Consider the following 24,295-nt stretch of genomic DNA (forward strand, 5'->3'; position numbering starts at 1 on the left):
TCAATGGACTGGAGAAATGAGGCCCAAAGATTACCACTACTGAGCCCATTCGTACAGCCAGCCTCTCTTCTATTATACACACTCATCTTGTTTAGGTGTTCGAACAAACTCGTTTACAGAGTTGTGAACGACCATGAACTCATTAATATAGGCATAAATAAATGATAAAAGATGTGAAAATTATGTACTCGTGTATATTCTTCACGAAACGGTTTTGAAATTGATGCCTTCTGTATTATTTTACCCGATCCAATAATTTAAATCCAACCCGATATCACAGCGTCTGTTAGGCTGAAATTGGTGTCCATCGACGGCCCCCTATTAAAATCCGACCCGATAACCACATGACGCGACGCATCATTTTTGGAGTGTAAATTCGCGGTTCATATAGGACTTAGGATCCAATGACATATTCGGATTCGGGTTTAAATCCGACACCAATTATATTTTGAGAAGGCGGGTTTTGCCCACTGGCGCTTCTTTCCTCTCAGCGCCCGCCTGGCGGTTTATGCATGGCTCGAATTGGGAATCTTGAAGCCCTAATTTGAACCATCACCGCCTCCTGTTGATTTCAATCCTCGATCCAGCCACCATGCCGAAGGTCCTCGGCACCGGGCAACCTCTACTTCCGGCGGCACCAGGCGGCCGAGTACCCCGTCGAAGATCGCCGTTACCTATTGGCTGAAGACCGCCCGGGGCGCGGCCTCTTCACGATATCTGCACCTTGGGCTGGCGAAACAGGTTTACGAGACCGAGCTTCTGGTGTTGGGCCGCGGCCGAAAGACGGTTCCGTTACACAGGGTCATGATCCTGGAAGTGAGCCGGTACTCGGAGAACTATCTGTGTCTAAACTTTGATCCGACGACCGCGACATCTGAGCATGTCATGTCGATGTTCTTCATGGTCAACGAGAAAGTGAGTTGGTTGGTTGCCAATTTTGGATTTTTGACGGGGGAAACAGTAAAAGATATAAATGTTTTCCTATTACATTATTGATATATGTTCTGATTTCCTGAGTTCCGTGAGAACGTGGCTGCATGGATTTGTTTTCATGACCGGAAGGATTCATTCAGGGGGTTCTCCTGCTAATCGAACAGGTTTGATATGTTTCTCTATTGTTCTCGAGTTTATTGAGCTTCTGCCTTGTTTTCAGTATTGGTCTGTCCTTCCATATTGTTCTAATGTACATGGCGAGAGTCGAGATCTCTGTCTTGAAACAACCATGTCCTCATAATCTGACTTCGTGTTTGATTGTTAGTCAAGTTTCGGTTTTTTACTCTCTCTTGTCTTAATAATTCTGGAGCCTTTTCTATTTGCTAACTATTCATTTGATCTGCACACATGTTAGGGAAGAGCTTTACGTATCGCCGAGAAGACAAATTACTTGCTTTTCAGGTATGTTGTCACGATCTTTATAACTCAAATCCAATGAGAGGTAGTACGGCAAGTGAATTTTGTTCCTAAGCTAATCAAGTTTCCTTTCCTCTTTATGTGCAGTCTTCATGATGTATTTAATAGCTCTTTGGTTTTGCATCCTATCTTAATTTTGTGCTCAACAATTGTCTAATATTCGATGCGTGTATGAGTTTTGCTTGCCTAATTTTGATTAACAGTTTGGCCATCTCAGATCCTTGATTTTTTTTTATAATTAATTTTATAAAAGGTCAATGTTTTTTTCTTAATATCTATGTATAACCATTTGGTAGACTGGTAAGGCAAAAACAATAACCATGGAGACTTGATTTGAGACACAGATAAGCAAAAAATTTCAAAATTTCTATGCTTTTATGAAGTATAGAACATTAATCTTATGAAGTATCTGTGCTTCATAAAGCACCCTTAACTCTCATACATGAGGGTGGGACTCTTCCATCATTTGCTTGGTTTTTAGTTGAAATTAGATAAATGAGGCTATTACTATTAGGTGGGAAACTGCTACTTGACATGCCATTTTTATTTACCTTAATGAAAACATGGATTAAACTCCTGCAAGTTTATTTGTGTATGTGTTAGGCTTGTAAACTTGGATTCCAGTTTACCGTGTGCTTCTATTCCTAACGTGTGCCAACGTCAAGGCCTATCAAATGTAATGTTTGCCGGCGCTGTCATTTGCTTATATGTTATGGCATGGTATGCACTATTTACTGTGTCAGTATCTGATTGGCATGGTGCATGTTCTGATGCTTGATGTGTTCTGTAAGATCGTACAATTCTCAATTTCTAGTGTAACATATCGAAAGCTAACAGATTATGATCTGTTTTAAGCAGATGTCCATATCCTTGCTTTTATAACATACTCTTATGCTGAGTACCAATAGAAGTTGTTATCCTCAGGTTTGGTCGCTCATCGAAAGCACCGGGATGATCTAACCTGGTCCGAACCCAAGGTTGAAGCTAGAATCACCCTTGATATGGATCCTTAAGTCAATGAAGGGAGAAATGAATGGGAAGAAGATTCGAGAAGTCGAATCGAGTCTTCGCAAGCTTTCATTCCTGCGACAAATGATGGTCATCGACCTCGCCCCCAACTTGGCATTTTTTTGATAGATTTCATATTCAGAGAGTGAGAGAGAATCTATGTATAGTCGGGTCTTCAACAACTTACGATCAGGAAAATATTCTTCTTCTGATGGCTCTTGATCGGAAGAATATTTTTCATTAATGTGGTTATTGCTGAGATGGTGAATTCGATCCAATTGATTTTCTCCTAAGTGGATACTCTCATGTCAAGTTTTGAGGACGGATAATTTTGTGCTTCTCTATGTGTTTTTGTATTTTGATGCCCAAGTAATTAATAAATTTGGGTTTCAATTAGGGTGAAATTTATACATTATTTTATTGAATAAGAGGAGCAACGAATCAAGTAAACTACTTTAGCGACCCCTTTTTTTTCTAATCATAATATTAAATGGGCTCAGCATCTTAGTAATTTTAACACAACAATAACATCAAACAAATCAAGTTAATTAAAAAGTATAACAATAAAACCACAGCCTTTAGCTTAATCAAGATAATTAAAAGTATTAACAAATAAATTTTTAGCTTAACAACTTATCTATTGAATTCAGGCAATCTGGTCCGACATCGATCGTGTCGAGTCCCAAACTACTGAATCAGTGGATTAACTAATTTGATAATAGATTTTTTTTATTAAAAATAAAATATGTAATATATATATATATATATATAGCATTAAAAAAATTATAATATAATATAACTATCTTTAGAAAAATTTAGACATCTTAGCTAACGAGAAAAAGTCAGAGCATTTAAGTCTTGTTGAGTTTGAAGTCCAACTGACAAGGAGATATTGCAGTGTTAGCAGGCGAAGATATCATGCAGCACAAAATATCTCACAATTATCGGCCATGGTTTTCTGAGAGAACGAGTCTACATGTAACCTCCTCCCTTGTGTGTTGCTAACGAGTCGGTGGAGGTAACCTCACCTCATCCATAAACCCCAATCGCGTCCTTCCATCCGTGTACTGTTTCATCGTCTCCCCCTTCTTCTTCCTCTGTGCGCTCGAGCCACCAACTGCTGCGTATCCTAATGCAATCTCCTCTCCCGTCCCATTAATCGCTTGAATCCCCCTTCTGCAAAACCCTTCTCTTGAGGACATGGTGGTGGAGGAGGAGCGGAGAAGCGAGGCCGCCAAGATGGGAAGGCAAGAAGAGAGGGAGATGGAGCTGTTGTTGGATGAGATCCCCCACGCGACGTCCACCCATCGTCGCCTCTTCCATTGCGGCGACGACTGTTGCGTCGACGGCCTCGATGAGTTGCCGCCGCTCTGGGGGCCTGGGTGTCTCCATGGGTGTGGAGTTGGGCTTGACCTTGGCCCCTCCTCGGAAGGGTCCTACTCCTCCTCCTCCTCCTCCCCGTCTGGATCGGGCTTTCTCTCCGGCCGGCTGCCTGCGCCCTCTGCTGCGGAAGAATCCGCCTTGCTCGACAAGCTTCATGATCTCCATCTGGGAGTTGGTCCACGAGAACCAATTGGTCCACCAAATGATCGCTGTGGCTTAGTGATGGAAAGCTTGGTTCCGCGTGGCTATGGCGCTTTTTGGGACTCTGTTCTTCCCAATTCTCTGTCGTTTAATGTGGATAAGAACCCTTCTTTGGATCATTTGCTGCAGCATTACTCTGTAGATTCTTGTTCTGCAGATCCGTGGATCGAGAGTTGGCCATGTGGAGCAAAAGAATTGGGCACTAATGGAGTTCTGGGAAGAAGTTCTCACCACAGGGGGAATTATGGGGGGGCTTTTGCCTCCTGTATCGATCAATCTTATCCGATTCCTGATACGTTCTTGCCGTCAGAGAAGATTGGAGTAGATTCCACTTGGAATAGGAAGCCATCGGATGCCTCAAAGTCATATCACGACTCCCCATCGTTGAATGGACGATGTACTGATTCACCCTCTGTTAAACGACCTCAGCCAGTGAGAACTCAGAGAAACATCGAGGCCTTTGGATCCTTTGGATTTGGGGACAGTTCGATCGTACAGGGGAAGGGACTCTGCTACATGAGCAACCGCCGATGTGATGATCCCCGGACCGAAATTAGAACACCACAGTTTGATGAAGAGTTGCATGCGCAAGGAATCTCTGTGAAACTTCCAGCTTTTCCACTGAAGTATGATCATCTGATGGGTGTCAGAGGATGCATGTGCGACATTGCAAAGGACCAGCGTGGCTGTCGGTTCTTGCAGCGGAAGCTTGATGAAGGGAAGCATCAAGTGGATTTGATTTTTAATGGTGTCATTGATCATGCTGTGGAGCTCATGGTCGATCCATTTGGGAATTATCTCATGCAGAAGCTACTGGAAGTATGCAGTGAAGAACAACTGATGGAGATCCTTCTTGTGTTGAAGGAAGATCCAGCTGACTTTGTCAAAATCTCCCTAAACATTCATGGGTGAGTAGCGGCTTGCTTATTGCTTTTCAATAGTTACTTTGCTCATTTAGAGCTTTTGATAGCATTATGGTATAACCTTATTTGGGTATATATTTCAGGACAAGGGCGGTGCAGAAGTTGATAGATACCCTCAAAACTAGGCAGCAAATTGTATTGGTCATATCAGCCATACAACCTGGGTTTCTAGATCTCATCAAGGACTTAAATGGCAGCCATGTGCTACAACATTGCTTGGAATCTTTTGCAGCTGAAGACAACAAGGTAAATTTTCTAGCTGATGAAAAATATTTCATTGCTTGTGTGGTTTGAGATACACATCACCTTGCTTTTTGGTATCTGGTCTGTTTTTGCCTCTTGCACAAGGTAGTCAGTAACACTAGATACTGTCAATAAAAGATATGAATTTGACCTGCTTGTTGCAGGATTGTTGAGGTTCGTACTGCATTTTGGTAAATCATGCCTTTTCCTTTTTTAAAGTTGCCTCCTATAGGTTTGCTTATAGTTTACTTAGGATTTGGCCATCCTCGGTCTAGAAAGTCTCTAAATAAAGCACTATATAAGCAATTGATGACTCGTCTTATTTGGTGAAATTTTTATTTAACTGGTTCTTTTGGTATATCTTCTTTTTTATGTCTCTTTCTATCCTCTTCAGATTCTCTGCTTGTCATTCCCATTATCATTAACCTGTTTGTACTTCTTACAATTCGCAGAAGTAACAATGTTGTAATTTCTTATTTATTTTCTGCTCTTAAATTTTCTACTTTCTTTTACCGAGCTTACATGAGTTAATTTGTACCTTTTGTGATCCACTAATTTTACATGGCATACGCTGTGACAGTTCATCTTTGATGCTGCTACGGAGCATTGTGTTGGAATCGCAACACATCGACATGGATGTTGTGTGTTGCAAAAATATATAGCACATTCTACTGGCGATCATCTGGCAAAGTTGGTTGCAGAAATTTCTGCTAATGGCTATGAGCTTGCTAGGGATCCTTTTGGGTATATACTTCATTCTTAAATCATAGTTTCCATTTTCTGTTGACACATGCAAACCCTCCTGAAACTAAAATAAAATCATTCTAGTTTTTCGGGTCCATAGCTTACATCTTCTACGCTTTTTATTTGATTTTATCTTCTTTGCTTTTTTGGTTTTTCCGAAACCGATTGGTTGCACTAAGTTTTGTCATTGATATTGAACTATCAAATTTATTAGGTCTTTATTCTGTTTCAGAAACTATGTCATCCAATATGTTCTCGATATGAAAAACCCTTTAGCAGTTGCAAACTTGGTCGCTCAATTTGAAGGGAAGTATGTACAGCTTTCCACACAAAAATTTAGCAGTAATGTGGTGGAAAAATGCCTGAAGACTTTTGGCGAAGATGATCAAGCTACTATAATAGTTGAATTGCTTTCGGTCTCTCACTTTGAGCAACTACTGCAAGATCCTTATGCAAACTATGTCATCCAATCTGCTCTCGAAAATTCCAAGGTTTCTACGTCTAACCAATTTAGCTATTATATGAGTCCTTCCTATCCTCATGGACTCTTACCAATGCAGGGTCATCTCCGTGCTGCACTAGAAGAAGCCATATGCCCTCATGCAGGGGCCCTGAGAACCAGTCCTTTCTGCAAGCGAATCTTTTCACGGGCTTTACTGAAGAAGTGTTGTAGAATTGGAAGTTGAGATATCGTTGTCGATAGAATCCACCTGCCATCGAACTCTGGTTGTAAGTTTATAGTTTCTCATTTGTAAAATTGCAAGAGTTGTGATAATAAGCAATTTTGCTCCAAAGACTGTCTTTCTGCTGTAATATTCTGCTGTTATGACTGTCCAGTCTATATCGCCCCTTACAGCTGGTGATTGTACAATGTAAAAACCGTACCCTTTTGCCCTTTTGTCATTGAAATTAATGAAAGATGTGCAGTGCTTTGAATAGTCATTACGAAAATTGTGATCCTTATCCATTTATATATCTTACTCTTTACCAGTGTATTATGCTTCACAGAATAATATGCGTTTTCTGCTAATTGGTAACAAGTTTGTTGTATATGTGAATTGCGGGTTGTAATGTAATTCTTAGAAACTAATTTGAAATTGTGGCTGACGGAACTCTCGTCGTATGTTCACTCTGTAACGATGTCTGAAATCATTACCAGTTATGGAAGCTATAAAATCATTGTGTGAAATTTGTTCTGTTGGATTGTGCATGCTCATTCCATTTTTTCCTTGAGCTATCACCAGGATAAATAATGTTTGCCTCTAAATTTATGTAATTAGCAGATGCTCTCATGCACAGAGCTTTCCAAGAGTCCTAATTTCTAAAACAATTTCTGAAATTAGGACTCATCAGCCGATGTACTCATCAGGTGCAGTTCTATTACCAACCAACAATAATGAGCGACGGCAAGTTAGAATAATTATATCAACATTGTCATCAGTTTCTCATGTCAACATTGAGGTAAATTACCTGTTGTTAAGAATCTACCACTGATATTAGTTCAGTCCTCTAATATTGCCTCTTGTTAACACAAATTTAGAGTTTTTTTATTGACCAAATAACTCAGAACCTATATCAGCACAAATGCATCTTATAATTCTGGCTTTGAGTGCCTAAATCACATGAAGTACATCACATGATTTCACAGGTTGAGGTTCCCCTGTGTTCTGGTGATCTCTGGCCTTCATGAAATAGTATCCCCATAAAAGAAAAAGAAGCAAAAACTAAACGTGTGCATGTAACATTTAAAGAACAGAATCTACAAGTTTGCAAATCGAGACATGGAACAGACACCACAGTGGAGAAATTAATACAAGAACTTGGAAGATAATGATGCATAGTTCAGGGTCAACTCTGTAGGTCTACGAGTATTTGTACTGAGCATCTCATAGAACCACAAACATTTTATTCATCACAAAAAAAGATATGAAGTGAGTTGGTAACCAAAACCCAAAAGCATATCTTGATCTCGGAACTCAGGCCCCTTCATGTCCAATCAGTGCAAGAAGGAAGTCCTCAAAATCTCCACTAGTGTCCTTCTTTACAGCACTATCAAGGGCCACACTGTTCCTCTTGTAGTACAGATCCTTGATCTGTTTCATATCCACCTCTGCACGAGTGGTAATGATTCGAGAGAGAGCCCCTTCATCTGTTCCCGTTTTGCTAATGGCAAGCCGTATGACCTTCTCAAGATATCTCTCAGGGCATATAATGCAGCGAATGATGGCCCTCAGTGCTGAAAGGAACTCGTTCTTGGGATCAGCCTTCAAATCCTGTGAATAGCCAATGCCAACAGTAAGCCGTCAGCAATCTTTCAATTAAGACGCACATCCAGCATTTGATGAGTGGTAAACGCCTACCTTATTGATCGGATTGCCAAACTCATTGTGGTAGTCATTGAATGTTGCAAGCAGTTGTGCTTTGCTCCTCGTCGTGAGAATCCTAATCACGTCTTCATGGCTGTAGTCATTATCCTTAATCTTCTGATGCAGTATTTTAGCCTCTGATTTCGACAGGGACTTGTCCACCTCAGCTCCCTCGTAGCGGTATGTGCTTACAAGTGGTACGAGAAGCTACAGAACAAGTGAAGCAATTGAAGTACTTCGTATTCTGAAGGTAAAGCGATTGCTTACAAGAAACATATTGAATTCTATTTAGTTGTTAGCCCCCTGTAAGATCATACCTAGGCACACCAGGCATTAGATCGAGCAAGATGAGAACCAGCAATCACACGAGGAATTCACCTTTCTGTATTCATCGCGAGTATGAGCCGCGACGTCCTCCTCGAGGCACCGCTTGAACCGAACCTGGTAAGCCCTCTTGGCCGCGAGCAGCTCTTCCGTCTTCCTCACCACCGCGATCTCGATCAACACCCGGTTGCCAGGGCTCCATTTCCTCACGACCTCATTCGCCAGCACGGCGTCCCTCTCCGCCGCGTCCAGCACCCACAGCAGCACCGCTCTCTGCCATCCCAACCCAACGACCGATCAGAAACAAGCGAAAACGAGAGGTTTTTTGGCACAAGTAAAAAGAAGCAGACAGGGTGCAGACCTCGAAGTCTCGGGTGAGCTCCTTGTCGAGGGGCTTGAGGAGGTCCTCGCCGTAGATCTCGGCGTAGGCGCGGCGGATCTCGCGGCGGTGGGCGGCGGGCCGGTGGGCGAGGACGGAGATGATCAAGCCCTCGTTGGTGCCCCATCCTGGTGGAGGAGAACGAATCGGATCGGTGAGACATCGGGCTCGTGCGAAGGGATCGGAGACCCCGACTCTTTTGGATCAGAGGAGGAGGACAAACCTTCGAAGGCCTTGTGGAGCTGCTCGCAATCCTCCGGTGGGGACGGCAGGGGAGAGGGAAACGTCAGCGTCGACATCTTCTTGGGGAAACCGATCGAAGAAGACGATGTGAGTCTGGCGAGGAAGCAACAAGAGCGGTTTATAACGGCCGGAACGGTCAGCTTGGTGAATCGGTGCGCATATAATATAATATGCGAGAGCAATCTCTGCCGTAAATCATTCGACACCGGTCGATAACGATAACCGCCTGATGACATGGACGGTGGAGAATTTACCCACGGTTATACTTGGGTGGGTACGAGTGGCGGCACGAACCCAATTCTCTCTCTCTCTCTCTCTCTCTCTCTCTCTCTCTCTCTATATATATATATATATATATATATTGTGTTTGACTGAGTAAAGGAGTGCCATGTCATATTTCAATCGATGCTCTTCCCACGTTGTATCTCGTACACAGCTATCACAGACGTGGCGCATCACTGTTCGTTCACCCTCACGACGTCCTGGCCTAGTGTGTGAGTCACACGCGTGGACGTATGCGTCATCCGTCAGCCAATGAGGAGCACGTAACCGATCTGATCCCCTCGCCTCCTCTCCTCATCCACCAGTTTCCCGGGTGTTGGGCCCCACCGGGATCGTACCATCTCGACTACCAGCCACGAAAAATAAGTAAAAGAAGTAAATAAATAGGTCTGCAAAACCAGAAGTGAAACCAAACGCAAAGAACCCGATCGGGAGCTCTGCAAGAAGAAGCGTCCGACGACGACTTCGATTAGGGTAAGCTTTTAGGGTTCCTCGATCACTTCCTTTCTTTTTCTTTTATGTTGATCCTTTTTCTTATTCTGTACTTTTTTGGGATTCTTGTCATCATGTATAGCGATCTTGAGCCTCGATTGTGATTCTTGATCTCGGGCTGCGAGTAGATCTTGCTTGTCGATTAGGGTTTGTGTTGGTCAGTCGTGTGGTGAATGAATCTTGATGTGGATCTACTACTTCCGGAATCTTTCCTTCCTTTTGACGTCGGTTTGTCGTCGTGGTTTCTGGCAGGAACGAATCGAGGAGGTTCATTTGCCCGGTCCGGAAACTTTGGGATCGGATCCAACGAACTCGTACAGTTTTTTTCGGGCACAGAGTCATGAAGCGACGTTTGGACTGGAGCATCTATGAGGTATTTAGTCTTGCTAAATCCGCACCATCATTTTATTACTGTCTCCTTGTTTTCTTGATGATGATTGATGAGATTGGTAGTTTGGGCATCGCTTTTGGTGATGATTCATGAAGGGGATGGATGAAAAATCAACCGCTATTGCTTTATGTCCACAGATGGTTATCCGTTATTGATTGCAGAAATGGTTGTGACAAGCACTGAAAGAATTTTGTGAAAAATCATTATGAATATATGTATTTATAATCATGACATTCAGAAGTTTGGTAGAGTTTTATATTAACAAGCTATTGTAGACTGAAGCAACAGTTTGTTTCGAGATCGATTAAGAACAGTAGAAGGGAAGAGTCTCTAACTGCAGTAACTCCAACTTCTTGCAATCAACTCCAGATACAATATTTTAATATTTAAATACACGTCTCTTGTCCTCTTATGATATTAAAATCTTGTGAAGATACGGATATATATTACACATATGTGTGTGTATTTATGATATTCACAGGTTAGGCATTGGGCTAGATGCACAAGTTATCATAGACTGAAATGCTACAATGTTGTTGCAAGGTCGATCAAGAACACTTGAAGAAACAATTTCTAACTGCAGTCACTCAAATTCTTCACAATCACCTCCAGGGACAATACTTTGAAGTTAGAACCTCACAAACACCGCTCCCTTTCTGACATGCTATTTGTGTTATGTCTGGATCTAGGACTGGCTCTTGTTTATGGGTCAGGGTAATAGGTTTTTTAACCCATCAGCAATTCCTGTTTATCCCCGGTACAGATAAGTACTGGATCCATACTGATAGCATGCTCTGACCTCTGACTCATAATCCCTTGTCACCCTGACTAAAGAAAAATTAAACAGTTGGAACCAAACAACCAATGGATTAAATCATATTCATTTGTACCGGCTAAGAAGATGTGAGCATATTCTTTATTGGTATAGCTGATCAGTTTCATTGTTTAATCTCACCAATCCATCTGATTTGTGCTGCAGAGCACCATTCCAAAATGAGGACATTTTGAAAATATTTGATCAAGTTTCTCTAACTCAATTGTTGTCCAGTTGGATCTTGTGAGTGATTAACCCTGAAAGATTTGGATGCTTTCTCACATAAAGTGCCAAAATTAGATTAATGGTTTTCTGCAAGTTAATAAAACACATGTTCTTTGAATATATAACATAATGTGGATTCATGAAAGTTCCCTCTCCTCGCTCATTTTGCTTCTGCTATAAGAGATTCCCACTCTATTTTCATCCGATAATCCATTACGGAAGATCAACCAAAACTACAAAACACGCTGCTATAGTTTTGATTGTTTCAGAGTGTGTAGGATACCTAACAACTAAATAATTGAGGAAAAATTAAGAATAAATTCCAAAATTTTGTTGACACATGTTATGATCGTAACAAAGTTTCTAGTGGCACCAAACAATGCTTTGTTCAGATAAGATTTCTTCTACACTTTCTAGTGTGGGAACTTGTTGTGCCTTCTAATGCTATTGCAAATTGCAGCAGGAGAGCCTTTTGCTCATTATAAAACTATTCTGCTTCTCTAACTCATGTAAATGGGCAATAATTCTGATATGGGCTTTCTTAGTTTATCCACAACTTCATAAACATTCATGATTGTTCTGAATTTATTTCACTACTTCATGTCTGCACATCCTTTGCTTCTTTATGTCCTATTACTTCTTATTATACATTGTCTTTAAATGTTTTTCTGTCTTTAGATGAATCACATTGCAAGTTTTGACATGCTTCCTGTAGTTTCATTTTTTTCAAATATCTATTCCATATTTATTAAATTATTGTCAACTAAGTGGCAAAAGCTAGAGATTTACAGAGGGAAAATATAAACATTGTTGGTTATGGTGGATAGACAGTATTTATGGACATAAGGATGCCTTTTTCTTTTCTTCATGTCATCATCATAGGAAAGCCTTTGATCATTTTGCAGGTTCGGCCAATCAGCTTTATATTCAGTATGATGACCAACTAAGCCTGATTCTGAAACCACTATTTCAGGGGCTTGGTCATATCTTTGTGGGATCCGTCAGGATGGTTTCTCTAGATTCAGACAAGTTCAAGTTATTCCCAAAAAGAGATCCTCTATCTTAATTGGTCAATGAGGCTGATTTGGACCAATCCTGTTCCTAATCCAAAATTTCCTGTGGCCTATGTAATAATTAATCTCGTTTTTTTGTTACTGTTTAAACTGTGATAGATATTTAAGATGGTTTACCCTGGAACAATTGTGAATTTTTTGTCAACTTGATATAGCTCAGATGTTTTGCTACTTGGAAAGCACTTGAGGCTAATTCATGCATCAGTAGAATTTTATGAAGTCCATTTTTTCTACTGATTTATGATTGTTCCATGGTGTGCGCCGTTGATATTGTCGTCATAAAATGGACTCAGCTTTTCTATTTTAGTAAATGTAAGGATTGTTGTTTGGATGTAGAGGATTGTTATATGTTCCTCCTTTTGTCCTAGTAATGCCACTTTTCTTCTGTTTTTTCTTCCATACTCCATCTATTGTCTTAAAACCTCCATATTCAATATTTCAAGAAAAAGGCCTAATGCTATGTTTTTTATTTTATGGGTCATCTGCATATCTGCAGGCTAACCTTGGCACCATGGTGAGACTGCTTCTTTGTAACCTAGGTAAATAGGGTTCGAGACACGAAGATGGTTTCTTTGCTTGCAGGTTAAGACTACATACATTAACCCTGAATTAGTAGGGGTCCCATGTGCTCCACCACCTTTTTTTATGCATCCACATATCTGATACTTTAATATTCAGAATGATATGTCTTTGAAATAAATATTTACAACTAGTAGTGCAAAAGATTATTCAAACACAGGTCCAAAGAAACCTTATGAAGAATTCCTTATCAGCATGGGGCCTGCTATAGAACACAATGCTACATCAAGAAGGCACTGTGAAAAAATTCATGAAGTTCTGCAACTAGTTGTCTTACTGATGATATCAATTAACCAAAGAATGTTTCTAAATTTTCTGGAAACTTTTTTTAAGAGAGAAATTACCCAAAATTGTAATCATCCAGCCACAGGGTTTTCTGTGGAGCACAACCCCACATCAAGAAGTCTCCATGAAAAATCTGAGAAATTTCTTTGATTAATCACCTGGGCGTGCTTTGGCTTACATTGATATCAATTATCTAAAGGTTGTTGCCAAGTGGCAATCAAAGTGTGTTGATGCAAGAGAGAAATTAACAAAAATTATTAATGCTAGATTGTTAATAGACCTTAGTAACCATCTTTGAGCTCATTCAATTTAAGTAGGTAACAATAGCCTTTTATAGTTCTTCTTGCGTTGTAATGATATGAAGGAAGATCAATTGATAAGCTTTGCCATTTGCACAAAATCACAAATATGCTGATATCCAGCTGATGCAACACAACTTTATGAACTTTTATTGCAATCTTATTGTCTCTACTTCAGCTTAACTTTCTACCTTGAACCGCCTTTTTTCTTTTGTAATCCATAATGTGGCTTTTGTCATGCCACAAACTGCCTTTCTTTCAAAGATGCCGACTACATGTCATTGATGTAATTGATTTGGTGGTAGCAGATGCAAGACTACTTAAATATTCCTTTTTCCATTGAAATGCAATCTGAAATAGAAGGACGAAGGTTCTATTTTAGATGTGGATTATCCATTAGCATTCTATGCCATTATCATTTACTTACCTAAATTCCTGTATCTTTTATCTACTTTATCACTGTCTGGAACTGGTCTTTGCTTATGGCCTTCTTTTGGTATAATGTTATATTAAGAACAGGTGAGATATCGTGTCAACTCATTTGTCCTCTGTAGACTTCTGCCTCTGATGTCCATTGACTTTAGTAATCCAAGAGATACTAAGTTTATCATTATCTTTTTGCAGCTTGGAGAAAATGTTTGGGATGACTTTGCTAAGGGTGACGATCATGTAGTGTCTGCTGAAAATCGTGAAGTTCCAGATCTATCAGCGATTCTGTTTGATAACAACAAGAAGTCACGACACGAGCCAGATTTTGAAAAGAGCAACTACGGTAAGGTTTTGCCTAAAACTGTTGTTTGGAGAAAAAGACAAGACATATTCTATTTTATAAATAATGATATATCTGATATGAATGTGAATCCATTGCCTCATGCATCTGAGAATGTATTTTTGGCACAATGATATCCACATTTCCACATTATCACCACATGATGTTGGAATCTCTAATAAATTCATCTAAGATTGCATTACCATATGAAGATAGTGAATCTTCTGCACAAAAGGAATCTATTTTTAGTAGCTGCAAGAGCTGCCATTTCTCACATGATAATGATTCTCCAGCTGCTGATAATCTAATCCCCGGTGGGCACGATCACAACTCTGTCTTGAAAGATCTCACTTTCCATGAGTGGCCTGATATTGACAATTTTGAGGATGTTGAGAGAATGTTCAGGTAGATAAAAAATTGTTAATGCTTTTTTCTATGGTGCTTTTGAATTTCACAATGGACTTCATATTAACGCTTTTTTTTCTTTGACTTTCTTGGAGAAATTGTGATTCTACATTTGGACAAAGTCATGTAAGTTGTGTTGGTGGGATATCGTGGTTGGCATCTTCATCTAATACTGTTGATGGTTCTGGAGCTTCTAACCTAGCAGCCTTATCGTCATCATGTCCAGAGCTGGGTTTGCCGAATGATACATTGGAAGAGAGTTATGCAAAGACCATGTGTTTTCCTAAATTTGATCCATCAGCTACTGATGCTACATCAGCTAGTGTTGATTGTCACTCTAACAGTGGTTGCCTGGGGAATGATGCAGAAGTTGAGGGCATATCCATGTCCAAAGAACAGGTCAGAAACAAACTGTGCTTCTAATAATTTAAGCAATTGATGTCCAGTTTATTCATTCAATTTTGTGGTTGCTTCTAGCTTCGACATTATCTCTTACTATGATAATGTCTAAGTATGTATTTACTGGTAAATGATGGAGGACATAAGCTGCAATTAGTAATTTGCATGAACAATTTCATGTAAATTACTAATATTTCCAAGGTCTGCTGTTAACAAGTTGTCTCAGGATGTTTTTTTCTGGTAAATGATGGAGGACATATTGACCACTGTTCTGATAATTGTCAAATTGTTCATCTCTAAACCTGATGGATGATACCTTCATTAAATTACCTGGACAGTGTTCAAAAATTGATTTTACCACTTGTCCTTATTGTGCATACAGTGTGTCTGTGTCATAACAATTTCCATTTGCTCTGTTGAACAATTTGGTATATAATCTGTGTCATTGATATATTTCCTTTTGGGGGGTTTTTATTTGAATTTTTACTGCATAGCTGCATACTATGTCGTGTGCTTTGCATTTCCTCCAAGTACATTTGGATGCAAACTTGTTGGGTCATTCAAGTCAATAAAGTGTTACCAACTATGTCATACCATGGCATCAAGGTACTTTCACAAAGGCTTGTGCATGCCAAAGACACCTCAAGGCTCAAACTCCTCTGCCTGAAATGACATCAGCAGGAGTATGTAGGCTTGGAGAGACTGGGAGAGAAACAGTTAGAGTGGCTGCCATGATGCATGTGAGAGAGATGGAGCAAACGTGAGGGTTTGCTCTTTGTTGTGTATGTAATTTGTACATTTTCTTTACTGTCAACTATGTCTGGTTGCTTGATGCTCGAAAATAAGCCTGTGTATTCTTTTGGCCTTGGGCCAATCGATAATTGTTTAGCCCAACAAAAAGAAATTACAAAAAATTAGAAATTTTAAATAAATCTGCCCATTCTATAATTGTATTCTCTTTATTTGATTTTGGTAATAAATGATAGTACATGAGGAGGTTGAAATTTTAGATATTTTTTTTTTTGAATATTGTGTTTTTCTACATTGCCTTTCCTGATCTTTTATCTGATAAACATGTACAGATTAAAAGTCAATACTCATCGGAGGATGATGCAATGCAAAGATGCTTAAATCAGATGGTTCCAACCTCAGCTGTTACCACTCATACAGATTCTTTTCAGTACTTTCCAGAGCGAAACCGTTTCTTTGGATGCCCTTCTAGTAGTTACTTGAACAATTTCAATTCTCATGCCCAAGTGGATTACAGCTTTCCTGCAGATCGGATCCCACAAACACAATCAACATCATCAAGTGTCAATTTTGAGAATGAGACTCATCATATGACATCATTTGAGCATTTCCCATATCAATCATCAACGCCTCCAGCAATGCCACTAGATCTCAGGATGGAAAAGCTACCAGAAAAGCAGTCATATACTCCAGTACTTATGGAACACTGCCATCACGATGCAGTCAGAAATAAATCTTCAGTTCTGAAGAATAAATCTCTACATGCTACAGCAAGTGAGAGTTCACAAGAACTTGATAGTGTTCCAATAGCTGGGAGAAAATCTACAATAGGACAACAAAACTCTTTAGTGAGATCTGTTTCTTCGGATGACATCTCAGCAGAAGCAATGAGTTTCCAGCAGCTTTGGCATGTTATGGATCAGGTATTTAATCACTTAAAAAGTACAACTTGACATAACTTTGTGTTTTTCCATAGTCCTTAAATATAATTAGTATATTAGTTGCATATAACTATACAAACTCCAAAAGAATCAGTAGTTGTTATTTGTGCTTCAACATAAAATTTTAAAATTGGGATGATCCAGCTCTGTTGATGTTAAAATTTGGCATGTTCCTTGACATGGTTAGCTGTTTTTATGTCCTTCAGAGAAGATGGAATACAACCTAATGTGCTATCTTTGGTTTGTAATTACTTTCTAAGCTGTGAATAATATATCTCCTCTTCTTAAGATACATTCTCATCTTCTGCAAGAATAATTGTTCTTTTGACCTTCAGTAAACCATAGCTTCTTCATTTCTATTTCAGTTGGATGATGGAACTAAGTGCTGCATCAGAGATAGTCTATACCGTTTAGCAAGGAGTACCATACCAAGAAATGTTCTTGATAGAAGCAATAGTTGCCGCGGAAGTATGGACGAGAGTAAAATTCTGGGTGCAGCAGTATGGCCTAGGTATGATTACTTTTCTGATGTTCTATAATAATCCTTTTAAATGCACTAGCATTGTAGATTTTTCGAAGTTTTGAAGTTGTTTTGCTGAAAGATTTTCATGCCTAATTGCTTGTTTTTTGCTCTAATCTGGGAGTTACTATATTATTACTGATGGGACATATGACCTCCAATCATGTATTGAACTTGTCTTATACTTTTTTTTCCCTCTATTCTGGGAATTAGGTATGTAAACTGCAAATTCTTTGCGTGAACATTGTCATAATACTCACGTGATGGACTCTCAAAATAATTGTTGCTCAATAATTTGACAACAAAATAATTGTTGCATTAGGTTTTTTTTTTAGTTTCGATTGTTTAGTTGTGTTTCAATAAAATAACACTTGGGAAATAAAAACCTTTTCCAATTTCGAGAGGACAAACCAAACAGATGGATATATGAGCAAGTGTAATCTGTGTTAAATCTATTAATATTTTTCTTAGGTGGTTTAATGAATAAAAAGCATATACAGTACTGGTGATACAATATTTCGAAAACTGGGTGTTTCTAGAACTGAATGTACGGAGACGGATAGTTGTTGAGACTTTATAGCAGATGTTGGAGAAATGCATGTTGACAGTAATACTTTTTGGGTGCATGGACCCCATCTGAATTAATTTTATGTCCAATTTGTTATTCATAAAAAAATATGTCCCATGCTCAGTGGAGGAAGGTTGGATTCAGGTAAATAAGATTGTTAAGGTGTGTGAATCAAATTAGAGATGCTTTGGTAAAATTAGCGACATATTACAAATGCGTTAGGTTCTGAGAGTAAGAAACGTAGATAATGCGTTCAAACTGCAGATATTACAAATGACAAAGATTAGCCATAATATGTAAGCTGTATACATCTTTTTCCGGCATTGAGTTGGTACAGTCGCCTCGAATCTTTTTCTGGCATTATCTTTTGAACCAGCATGGTAACTTTGGACTCTTATATTTTTTGCTTTTGACGACAACAATAGTCGATGTTACCAAGAGTATGATGACCCCTGATTTATTTTGGTGTGGGTGTTGAAGCAGATGTGCAGAAATTAAGGTGGAAACTGCAACAAATCCAATAGACCGATCTGTAGCTCATCTACTATTCCAGAGGCCTCCAGTATCATTCAAATCTCTGATTAAGAGTTAAAAACCTTTTCTATTTTATATCTAACAAAGGCGAAAGTCAGTTGGGACAGTTGTAGAAGAATCAGCTTACGGGACCAAGTAGGTTAGTCGTGCAGCCACAGCTTTGCAATGCATGGGGTATCGTATCATCTCGTCTCCAGTGTATAAAATGTGAGTTTTGGTCGCTCAACGCGTGCAGCCGCAGCTTGCAATGCATGAGGATATGTCATCTCCCGCAGGCGCATGAAAGAGTTTTTCAGTGCCATAATCCGTGGAACACAATCCCTGCAGACTTTCTCATACTCATACTGCCTGTTTTACCTTTGTATGGTGATTATATTTACTTTAAAACTGTGATCCTTAAAGACAAAAAAATAAAGAAATCAACCGGCTAGTTTGCCAGGAACAAACGCTCTGTTCAATGATCATGACTTGGGAATTCATCATGCTCCTTTGGCAGGAACAGCGCACCACCACGCGAATCAGCTATGCCACCTACTGGAGAGGGGTTGCCTCGGTATCATTTAATCTGCTCACCCATGAGAATAGTTCACATCTTTGACTGGGTCCATGTTGCACGACCCACACAAAACTTATTAAATACATACCAGTGACAAACATTCCCTTTGCCTACTGAATTGCTACAACTTACAAATTGTAAATCCAAACAAGAAAAGGGTCACCAATGTGGAGACTGAAAAAACACAAGAAAAATAGTACATGTGCTCAAAACAGCAAATTTAGCTGGGCACCAATTCAACTATGACTATGCACGTAACACGATTAGAGCCTGCCGTTTACTGATGTTCATGTGCATGTTAGAGATAGAAAGTTGGATTGAACTCATACCTAAGTAGTTGCAACATGGTTTTACCACTACTTTTCCAAAGCCTACACGGAGTCATCAGGTATTGTGGGTGCAACAAAGATTAATGTACACAGCCATCACAGCTACTACTCTTTTTGGATCTCGCAGCATGAAAAAACACCAATCATAAGTACATGTTCGAGAGCAAATATAAAATTGTCAAAATTATTAAAAATATAAGAAAAAAAGAAAATGATCCTTACCAACCACTAGATTAGGCAGTACGTTGGTAGACAACATTTCTGTTTGAGAGATGGCCCCTCTTCCTTTATAATCTGACTGGACATCAGTACGATGTGATACTTACGATCAAAATACGAACACCACTATCACGGACATCAGCATTATCAAGGAAGAAAATCAGCAACAATTATGACATCAGCAACATGTCAGCCACTCTCAGCCACTATGACTTCACTCAAATGCAGAGAGCTATAAAAATTGCATGATGTCAGCAAACATCCAAAGTAAACTACCAAAACACAATTTCACAGATGGAATTTTAGAAAAGATATAACAAACAATATAAATAAAGCGCACTGCATGATAAACTAAATTAGTACTATTTGACCATACTGTTCCATGCATCAAAGACGGTTCTGAATTATGATAACAGGCAGCTAAGCACACGAGTTTCTTTTTTTTTAAGTTGTTGACCTTGAAAAGAAGTTTAATAGCTACAACAATTCGCCAAGCCACTATCAGGAATATCTTTGGAGATGCAACCTCAAATCAAATGCTCTGGAGACAGGGATCATGAACAGTGTCTTGTGTTTCCTAACAAAAGATATCAAAAGAAACATGACAAGATAAATCTGAAAAAAGAAAGTTCACAAACATAATAAAAAGTATACATCTTTTAGTACCTTTCAAAGGTGAAACACTATGGTGAAACACTTCGGGAATGTGAAGATGGTTCATGATTTTTTTCATCAGCACTTCCCTTGCGAGGTGTACTATGAGGAGATGAACTCCTTTTAGGACTAGGGCTACGGCGGATAGGCGATCCACTATCAAAGACGATACCAGCATAAGGGCTTAAGATAGCACAAGAACATGAGGATGACAGACCCATTAGAAGGATGAAGTTTTCACAATTACCTGCTATAAGAACGACTTCTACTCCTTCGCACATCATCATACTTGCCTCTACCACTATGCTTGCGGTAATCAGGACTTACACTAGGACTTCGGCTGCTTCGGCGGTAATCCCTTTCCCTGTCATGATATCTGTCCCGCTCATGTCTCCCCCTGCTTCGACTTCGACTTTGACTTCGCCTCTTATATTCTCTATCTCGATACCTGAAGCAATGGAACAATTTTGGCCATAGGAATCATTCCAATGTCTGCAACATACAGTCTATAAGATAGCACTTCTGCAAAGCAACTCAATCACCGAGGACCAGAAAATGCATATATGGTTTTTTTAAGGAACATCACTATTTTAGTAATTTGTTACAACCAAGAATACATATATTCCTCTACGTGTTACCAATGGAGGTTGCCAAAATAAAGGTTTGCAACAAATAATCAAAACAAACAAACATGGCAAAGACAAGATATTATAATATATAATCTATTGCTGATAATGGTGCTGAAAAGCTACTGCGATTGGAATGGTAGTTTTCTAAAACTGCCGATCTTTTGATTGGTGAAATAAATATCTCATGATACATGGGAAGTATCAAAGACATCCTCTTGAAATATTCTGAATCCCAAAGAACCATATACAACTCTTAGAACATTGCATTCAGAAAGATAAGTATAAACAGGAGCAGTAAGTAAAACAATTCAACATATGCGATACATTTGTAGGAAACATATGCACCTTGGCCTTGGGCTGCGGCTTCTAGACCTACCACTGGTCCTTGGTACTTCTTCCACAATTCTCCCTTTATGACTGAAAAAATAAAAAAAAGAAACTGATAATAAGCTACTAGCAATTTAATGGCATCAAAACAGATGAAAGAGGTAAGATATGATGAAATTCAAATATGTTCTTAGTGTTGGTGATGCATTGCTTGCAATCTTATGTATTCCTAATCTGAATTTTATGGTTTCCCTGATCATTCTATAATACCATCATATATGTGAATTTTCCACTTACCACAGACTCCAGTAATCTGTGAAGCCTGAATCACTACCAAGACACATCAAGACCAAGAATGCACTCTTGGTCTAACTTCATCGCAATCAAGATTATACAAATCATGCATTCGAATGGGCTAATAAGGCAGTGGACACAGGTTCACTCCATGAACCATAAATCACTGTCATGACCCCACAACACAAAAGAACACAGTCTTGGGTTAATATCATCTAGGTCGAGACATAATTGTTAAAATTTAGTATTACAATTGAACTTTGAGGACAATCCAATAATTCAAAAACTTGAGTGATCTAGACACTGTGGAGGTAGCCTTCTTAACAAATTTTAGAATTAAATTCATAATATTTTAGTTATGAATAGTGTGATAGTCCCGACTACCAAGATATGCAATTTCAAATAATACCATCCGGTACGGACGATACGTAACGGTTCGTCAGCTGATCGGTACACGGACCGCTCATTACCGGACGAAACAATATATATATATATATATATATATATATATATATATATATATATATATATATATATATATATATATATATATATATATATATATATATATATATATATATATATATATATATACCGTTCGGTATATCGCTCGGTATACTGTTCGGTATATCGCTCGGTATACAATATCGTATTGTACCGAGCGAACGTCGAAACTCCGATACAGTACGATATTACATACCTTGCTGACTACTATTTTTAGCAATATTTCATTTGAAGTGACAACATTAGAATATGCATGAATACTTGAGAATATATTAAATATTGCAAAAGCAATTATACTAAAAAAAACAAAGGTATATGACTGGAGCCTCAAACCAATCATTATCATAATTTTCTAGTCAAGAGATGTACTTTTGATATGATACACGAATATACATATTCATACCTGCAAATATGTATTAATGAGAGCAACACTTTTTTGCATGGATAAGGTCAAAGAGAGTTTTTTCACAATTTTCTGAAAATAAAAGGTCAGAATACTAGTATACATGCATAGATAAGTGACCTACATGTGGTCTTATTAGAGTTTCACAGCATACTCTTGTTTGGAACTATCAAAAGAGAGTCTCAGCACAATAACACAAAGATAAGCCAATGGGGGAAAAAATTCAAAAGCTCTCAAGGACTTCAGGTCACAGAAACTGGCAAGAATAAAGCACATCAATAACAGTTAAGCTGTGCTGTGTCCATGTTGGCACAAGCTAACCTTTAAAAAAAAAATGATACCAGCACATTCCAGTCTACCTTATAATGAGCTCCAGTAAGAGTGTTTCCAAAAACACAGCAGCTGGAGAGGGTATAATACATGATGCACAAAAGCATGTGATGCTTGTGGGAAAATTTACCTTAAGCGCATGCTTCCGGTGATTTAACCTCATAAACATTAGTATCAGAAAATAATATAACACTCATCTGATACTTTTCTCAGTTAAAATAAGAAACAGAAATATTTTTATATACGATCCAAAGCAGTGCATCAAATCCTTTCTGCCTTGATACTAAAAGAGCATGGCCTGCCTTGATCGTGTTGCAGATAAATCAATATTACATGACTATTCTGAGTCTATCATCCAAAATGATATTGGGTGAAAATAGTTATCACATTCCGCTTTATTTCAAGGAAATATCAGCAGATACTAACAGGTCATACCACGAAACAAAGATGATGGTTGTCGACAACTGAACAAGAAGATCCATAATACTTACATCCGTTCAGCATTTGGACCATACTTCGCGAACTGAACCCTAATTTCTCGGCCGTCCACATTTCTCCCTAATTCGCATCAGAAAGAAAGACAATAAACGCAAAAGACAAGATAATCTGTGGCATAAAATAAGAAGATCAAAGTTGATGGGGGAAATCACACCATCGAGCTTCTCCACGGCTTTCTGTGCCTCATCGGCATACTTATACCTCACGAATGCGAAACCTCGCGAATCCCCAGTCCTTCCGAGTCCATGAAACCGGAGAATATTACAAATCTTGATGGAGAAAAACCCTCGGGATGAAGACACAACAAAAAGAAGAAACGAACTTCGATCCAAGAATGTACCTTCGATCCCTCGGGATGAAGACATCCACCACCTCACCGTACTTGTCGAAGAGCGGGAAGAGGTCGTCTGCCGTCGTCCCTGCGAAAAACACCACCCATGAAGACAAAGAAACTACAGGGAGAGAGGCGTGGAGCAGAGGGTGAATGGGGGAAGACACTCACGGAACGTGATGTTGAGGACGAGGAGGGAATACGTGTCTCTGATGTCCGGAGGCCCCGATCGCCCGAAGTGCGACATCGCAAGATGGGACAGGGAAGGAGAAACCGTTCAGGGTTTGGGTTTTGAAAGATTAGGGAGTGACCGGTGTGGGAAGGCGGTGCGGGTAATTTATAGGTCGAGTGGGCCTGGGCCAAAATCTTGGATTACGCCCGAATAAAATTGGTTCTCGGGTCCGGGTGAAGGACTTTGTTAATCGGGTAGATCGACCCAAACTCGAATCCAATCGGGTATTAACAGGTCCGAGACCCGTAATCTGATGGGTCAATTAGGTCAAAATTGCCTGACTCTTATTCAACCAGTGACATTTAAACCCCTTCCAAATTGCCAGGTATTAACAGGTCCCGTAATCTGATGGGTCAATCGGGTATTAACAGGTCCGAGGCCCGATTCATTCGAATTGCAGCCCAATGACGAACTCCAAATTTATCCGGATCCGCATCCG

The 24,295-nt window shown here is 39.3% G+C and overlaps 4 protein-coding genes and 1 long non-coding RNA gene across 9 annotated transcripts; 3 read left to right on the forward strand and 2 right to left on the reverse strand.

The window, feature by feature from the left end:
- Positions 1–506: 506 nt before the first annotated feature.
- On the forward strand, positions 507–2,728 carry LOC103968642 (uncharacterized). Its single transcript, XR_670487.3, has 3 exons — positions 507–1,097; positions 1,349–1,395; positions 2,335–2,728. It is a non-coding gene; the product is annotated as an uncharacterized LOC103968642 (long non-coding RNA).
- Positions 2,729–3,395: 667 nt separating this feature from the next.
- On the forward strand, positions 3,396–6,854 carry LOC103969811 (uncharacterized). Its single transcript, XM_009383454.3, has 5 exons — positions 3,396–4,910; positions 5,009–5,171; positions 5,749–5,912; positions 6,145–6,403; positions 6,473–6,854. The coding sequence occupies exons 1-5, from the start codon at positions 3,619–3,621 to the stop codon at positions 6,596–6,598; spliced, it is 2,004 nt and encodes a 667-aa protein (XP_009381729.2). The 5' UTR covers positions 3,396–3,618; the 3' UTR covers positions 6,599–6,854.
- A 776-nt stretch (positions 6,855–7,630) lies between these two features.
- Positions 7,631–9,332, reverse strand: LOC135595033 (annexin Gh1-like). Its single transcript, XM_065085538.1, has 5 exons — positions 9,205–9,332; positions 8,964–9,109; positions 8,657–8,875; positions 8,273–8,485; positions 7,631–8,185 (listed from the first exon to the last, which is right to left on the reverse strand). The coding sequence occupies exons 1-5, from the start codon at positions 9,278–9,280 to the stop codon at positions 7,889–7,891; spliced, it is 951 nt and encodes a 316-aa protein (XP_064941610.1). The 5' UTR covers positions 9,281–9,332; the 3' UTR covers positions 7,631–7,888.
- Positions 9,333–9,847: 515 nt separating this feature from the next.
- LOC135584240 (protein LNK1-like) lies at positions 9,848–18,996 on the forward strand. 5 transcript variants are annotated; one of them, XM_065087410.1, is made up of 9 exons: positions 9,961–9,980; positions 10,251–10,371; positions 12,334–12,555; positions 14,289–14,436; positions 14,727–14,838; positions 14,934–15,237; positions 16,320–16,910; positions 17,294–17,439; positions 18,497–18,996. In XM_065087410.1, the coding sequence occupies exons 3-9, from the start codon at positions 12,502–12,504 to the stop codon at positions 18,606–18,608; spliced, it is 1,467 nt and encodes a 488-aa protein (XP_064943482.1). In that variant the 5' UTR covers positions 9,961–9,980; positions 10,251–10,371; positions 12,334–12,501; the 3' UTR covers positions 18,609–18,996. The 5 variants fall into 5 exon arrangements, with proteins under 5 accessions (XP_064943485.1, XP_064943482.1, XP_064943484.1 ...); XM_065087413.1 differs by lacking the exon at positions 12,334–12,555 and having other exon boundaries at positions 9,848–9,980; XM_065087412.1 differs by lacking the exon at positions 9,961–9,980 and having other exon boundaries at positions 18,500–18,996.
- A 157-nt stretch (positions 18,997–19,153) lies between these two features.
- On the reverse strand, positions 19,154–24,270 carry LOC135595913 (serine/arginine-rich splicing factor SC35-like). The gene is made up of 10 exons (XM_065087416.1): positions 23,796–24,270; positions 23,634–23,712; positions 23,448–23,527; positions 23,287–23,353; positions 21,283–21,354; positions 20,556–20,756; positions 20,321–20,464; positions 20,112–20,231; positions 19,658–19,886; positions 19,154–19,545 (listed from the first exon to the last, which is right to left on the reverse strand). Exons 1-7 carry the CDS (start codon positions 23,869–23,871, stop codon positions 20,338–20,340), a joined length of 702 nt encoding a protein of 233 aa, XP_064943488.1. The 5' UTR covers positions 23,872–24,270; the 3' UTR covers positions 19,154–19,545; positions 19,658–19,886; positions 20,112–20,231; positions 20,321–20,337.
- Between the last annotated feature and the right edge of the window lie 25 nt (positions 24,271–24,295).

Source organism: Musa acuminata, chromosome BXJ1-10 (assembly GCF_036884655.1).
Source record: "Musa acuminata AAA Group cultivar baxijiao chromosome BXJ1-10, Cavendish_Baxijiao_AAA, whole genome shotgun sequence".
NCBI classification, from domain to species: domain Eukaryota; kingdom Viridiplantae; phylum Streptophyta; class Magnoliopsida; order Zingiberales; family Musaceae; genus Musa; species Musa acuminata.

Bases quoted from the DNA above. Each gene is read 5' to 3' on its own strand.
- LOC103969811 (XM_009383454.3), top strand. From the start codon at position 3,619: ATGGTGGTGGAGGAGGAGCGGAGAAGCGAGGCCGCCAAGATGGGAAGG. The intron at 5,172-5,748 runs GTAAATTTTCTA...ACGCTGTGACAG, and splicing joins TTGCAGCTGAAGACAACAAG to TTCATCTTTGATGCTGCTAC. The intron at 5,913-6,144 runs GTATATACTTCA...ATTCTGTTTCAG, and splicing joins CTTGCTAGGGATCCTTTTGG to AAACTATGTCATCCAATATG.
- LOC135595033 (XM_065085538.1), bottom strand. From the start codon at position 9,280: ATGTCGACGCTGACGTTTCCCTCTCCCCTGCCGTCCCCACCGGAGGAT. The intron at 9,110-9,204 runs GTTTGTCCTCCT...CTCCTCCACCAG, and splicing joins GCTCCACAAGGCCTTCGAAG to GATGGGGCACCAACGAGGGC. The intron at 8,876-8,963 runs GTCTGCACCCTG...TTGGGATGGCAG, and splicing joins AGCTCACCCGAGACTTCGAG to AGAGCGGTGCTGCTGTGGGT.
- LOC135584240 (XM_065087410.1), top strand. From the start codon at position 12,502: ATGAGGCTGATTTGGACCAATCCTGTTCCTAATCCAAAATTTCCTGTG. The intron at 14,437-14,726 runs GTAAGGTTTTGC...ATGATTCTCCAG, and splicing joins TTTTGAAAAGAGCAACTACG to CTGCTGATAATCTAATCCCC. The intron at 15,238-16,319 runs GTCAGAAACAAA...AAACATGTACAG, and splicing joins TATCCATGTCCAAAGAACAG to ATTAAAAGTCAATACTCATC.
- LOC135595913 (XM_065087416.1), bottom strand. From the start codon at position 23,871: ATGTCGCACTTCGGGCGATCGGGGCCTCCGGACATCAGAGACACGTAT. The intron at 23,713-23,795 runs GTGAGTGTCTTC...TGTTTTTCGCAG, and splicing joins CGTCCTCAACATCACGTTCC to GGACGACGGCAGACGACCTC. The intron at 20,757-21,282 runs GTGCATATGTTT...CCATTGCTTCAG, and splicing joins AGCCGCAGCCCAAGGCCAAG to GTATCGAGATAGAGAATATA.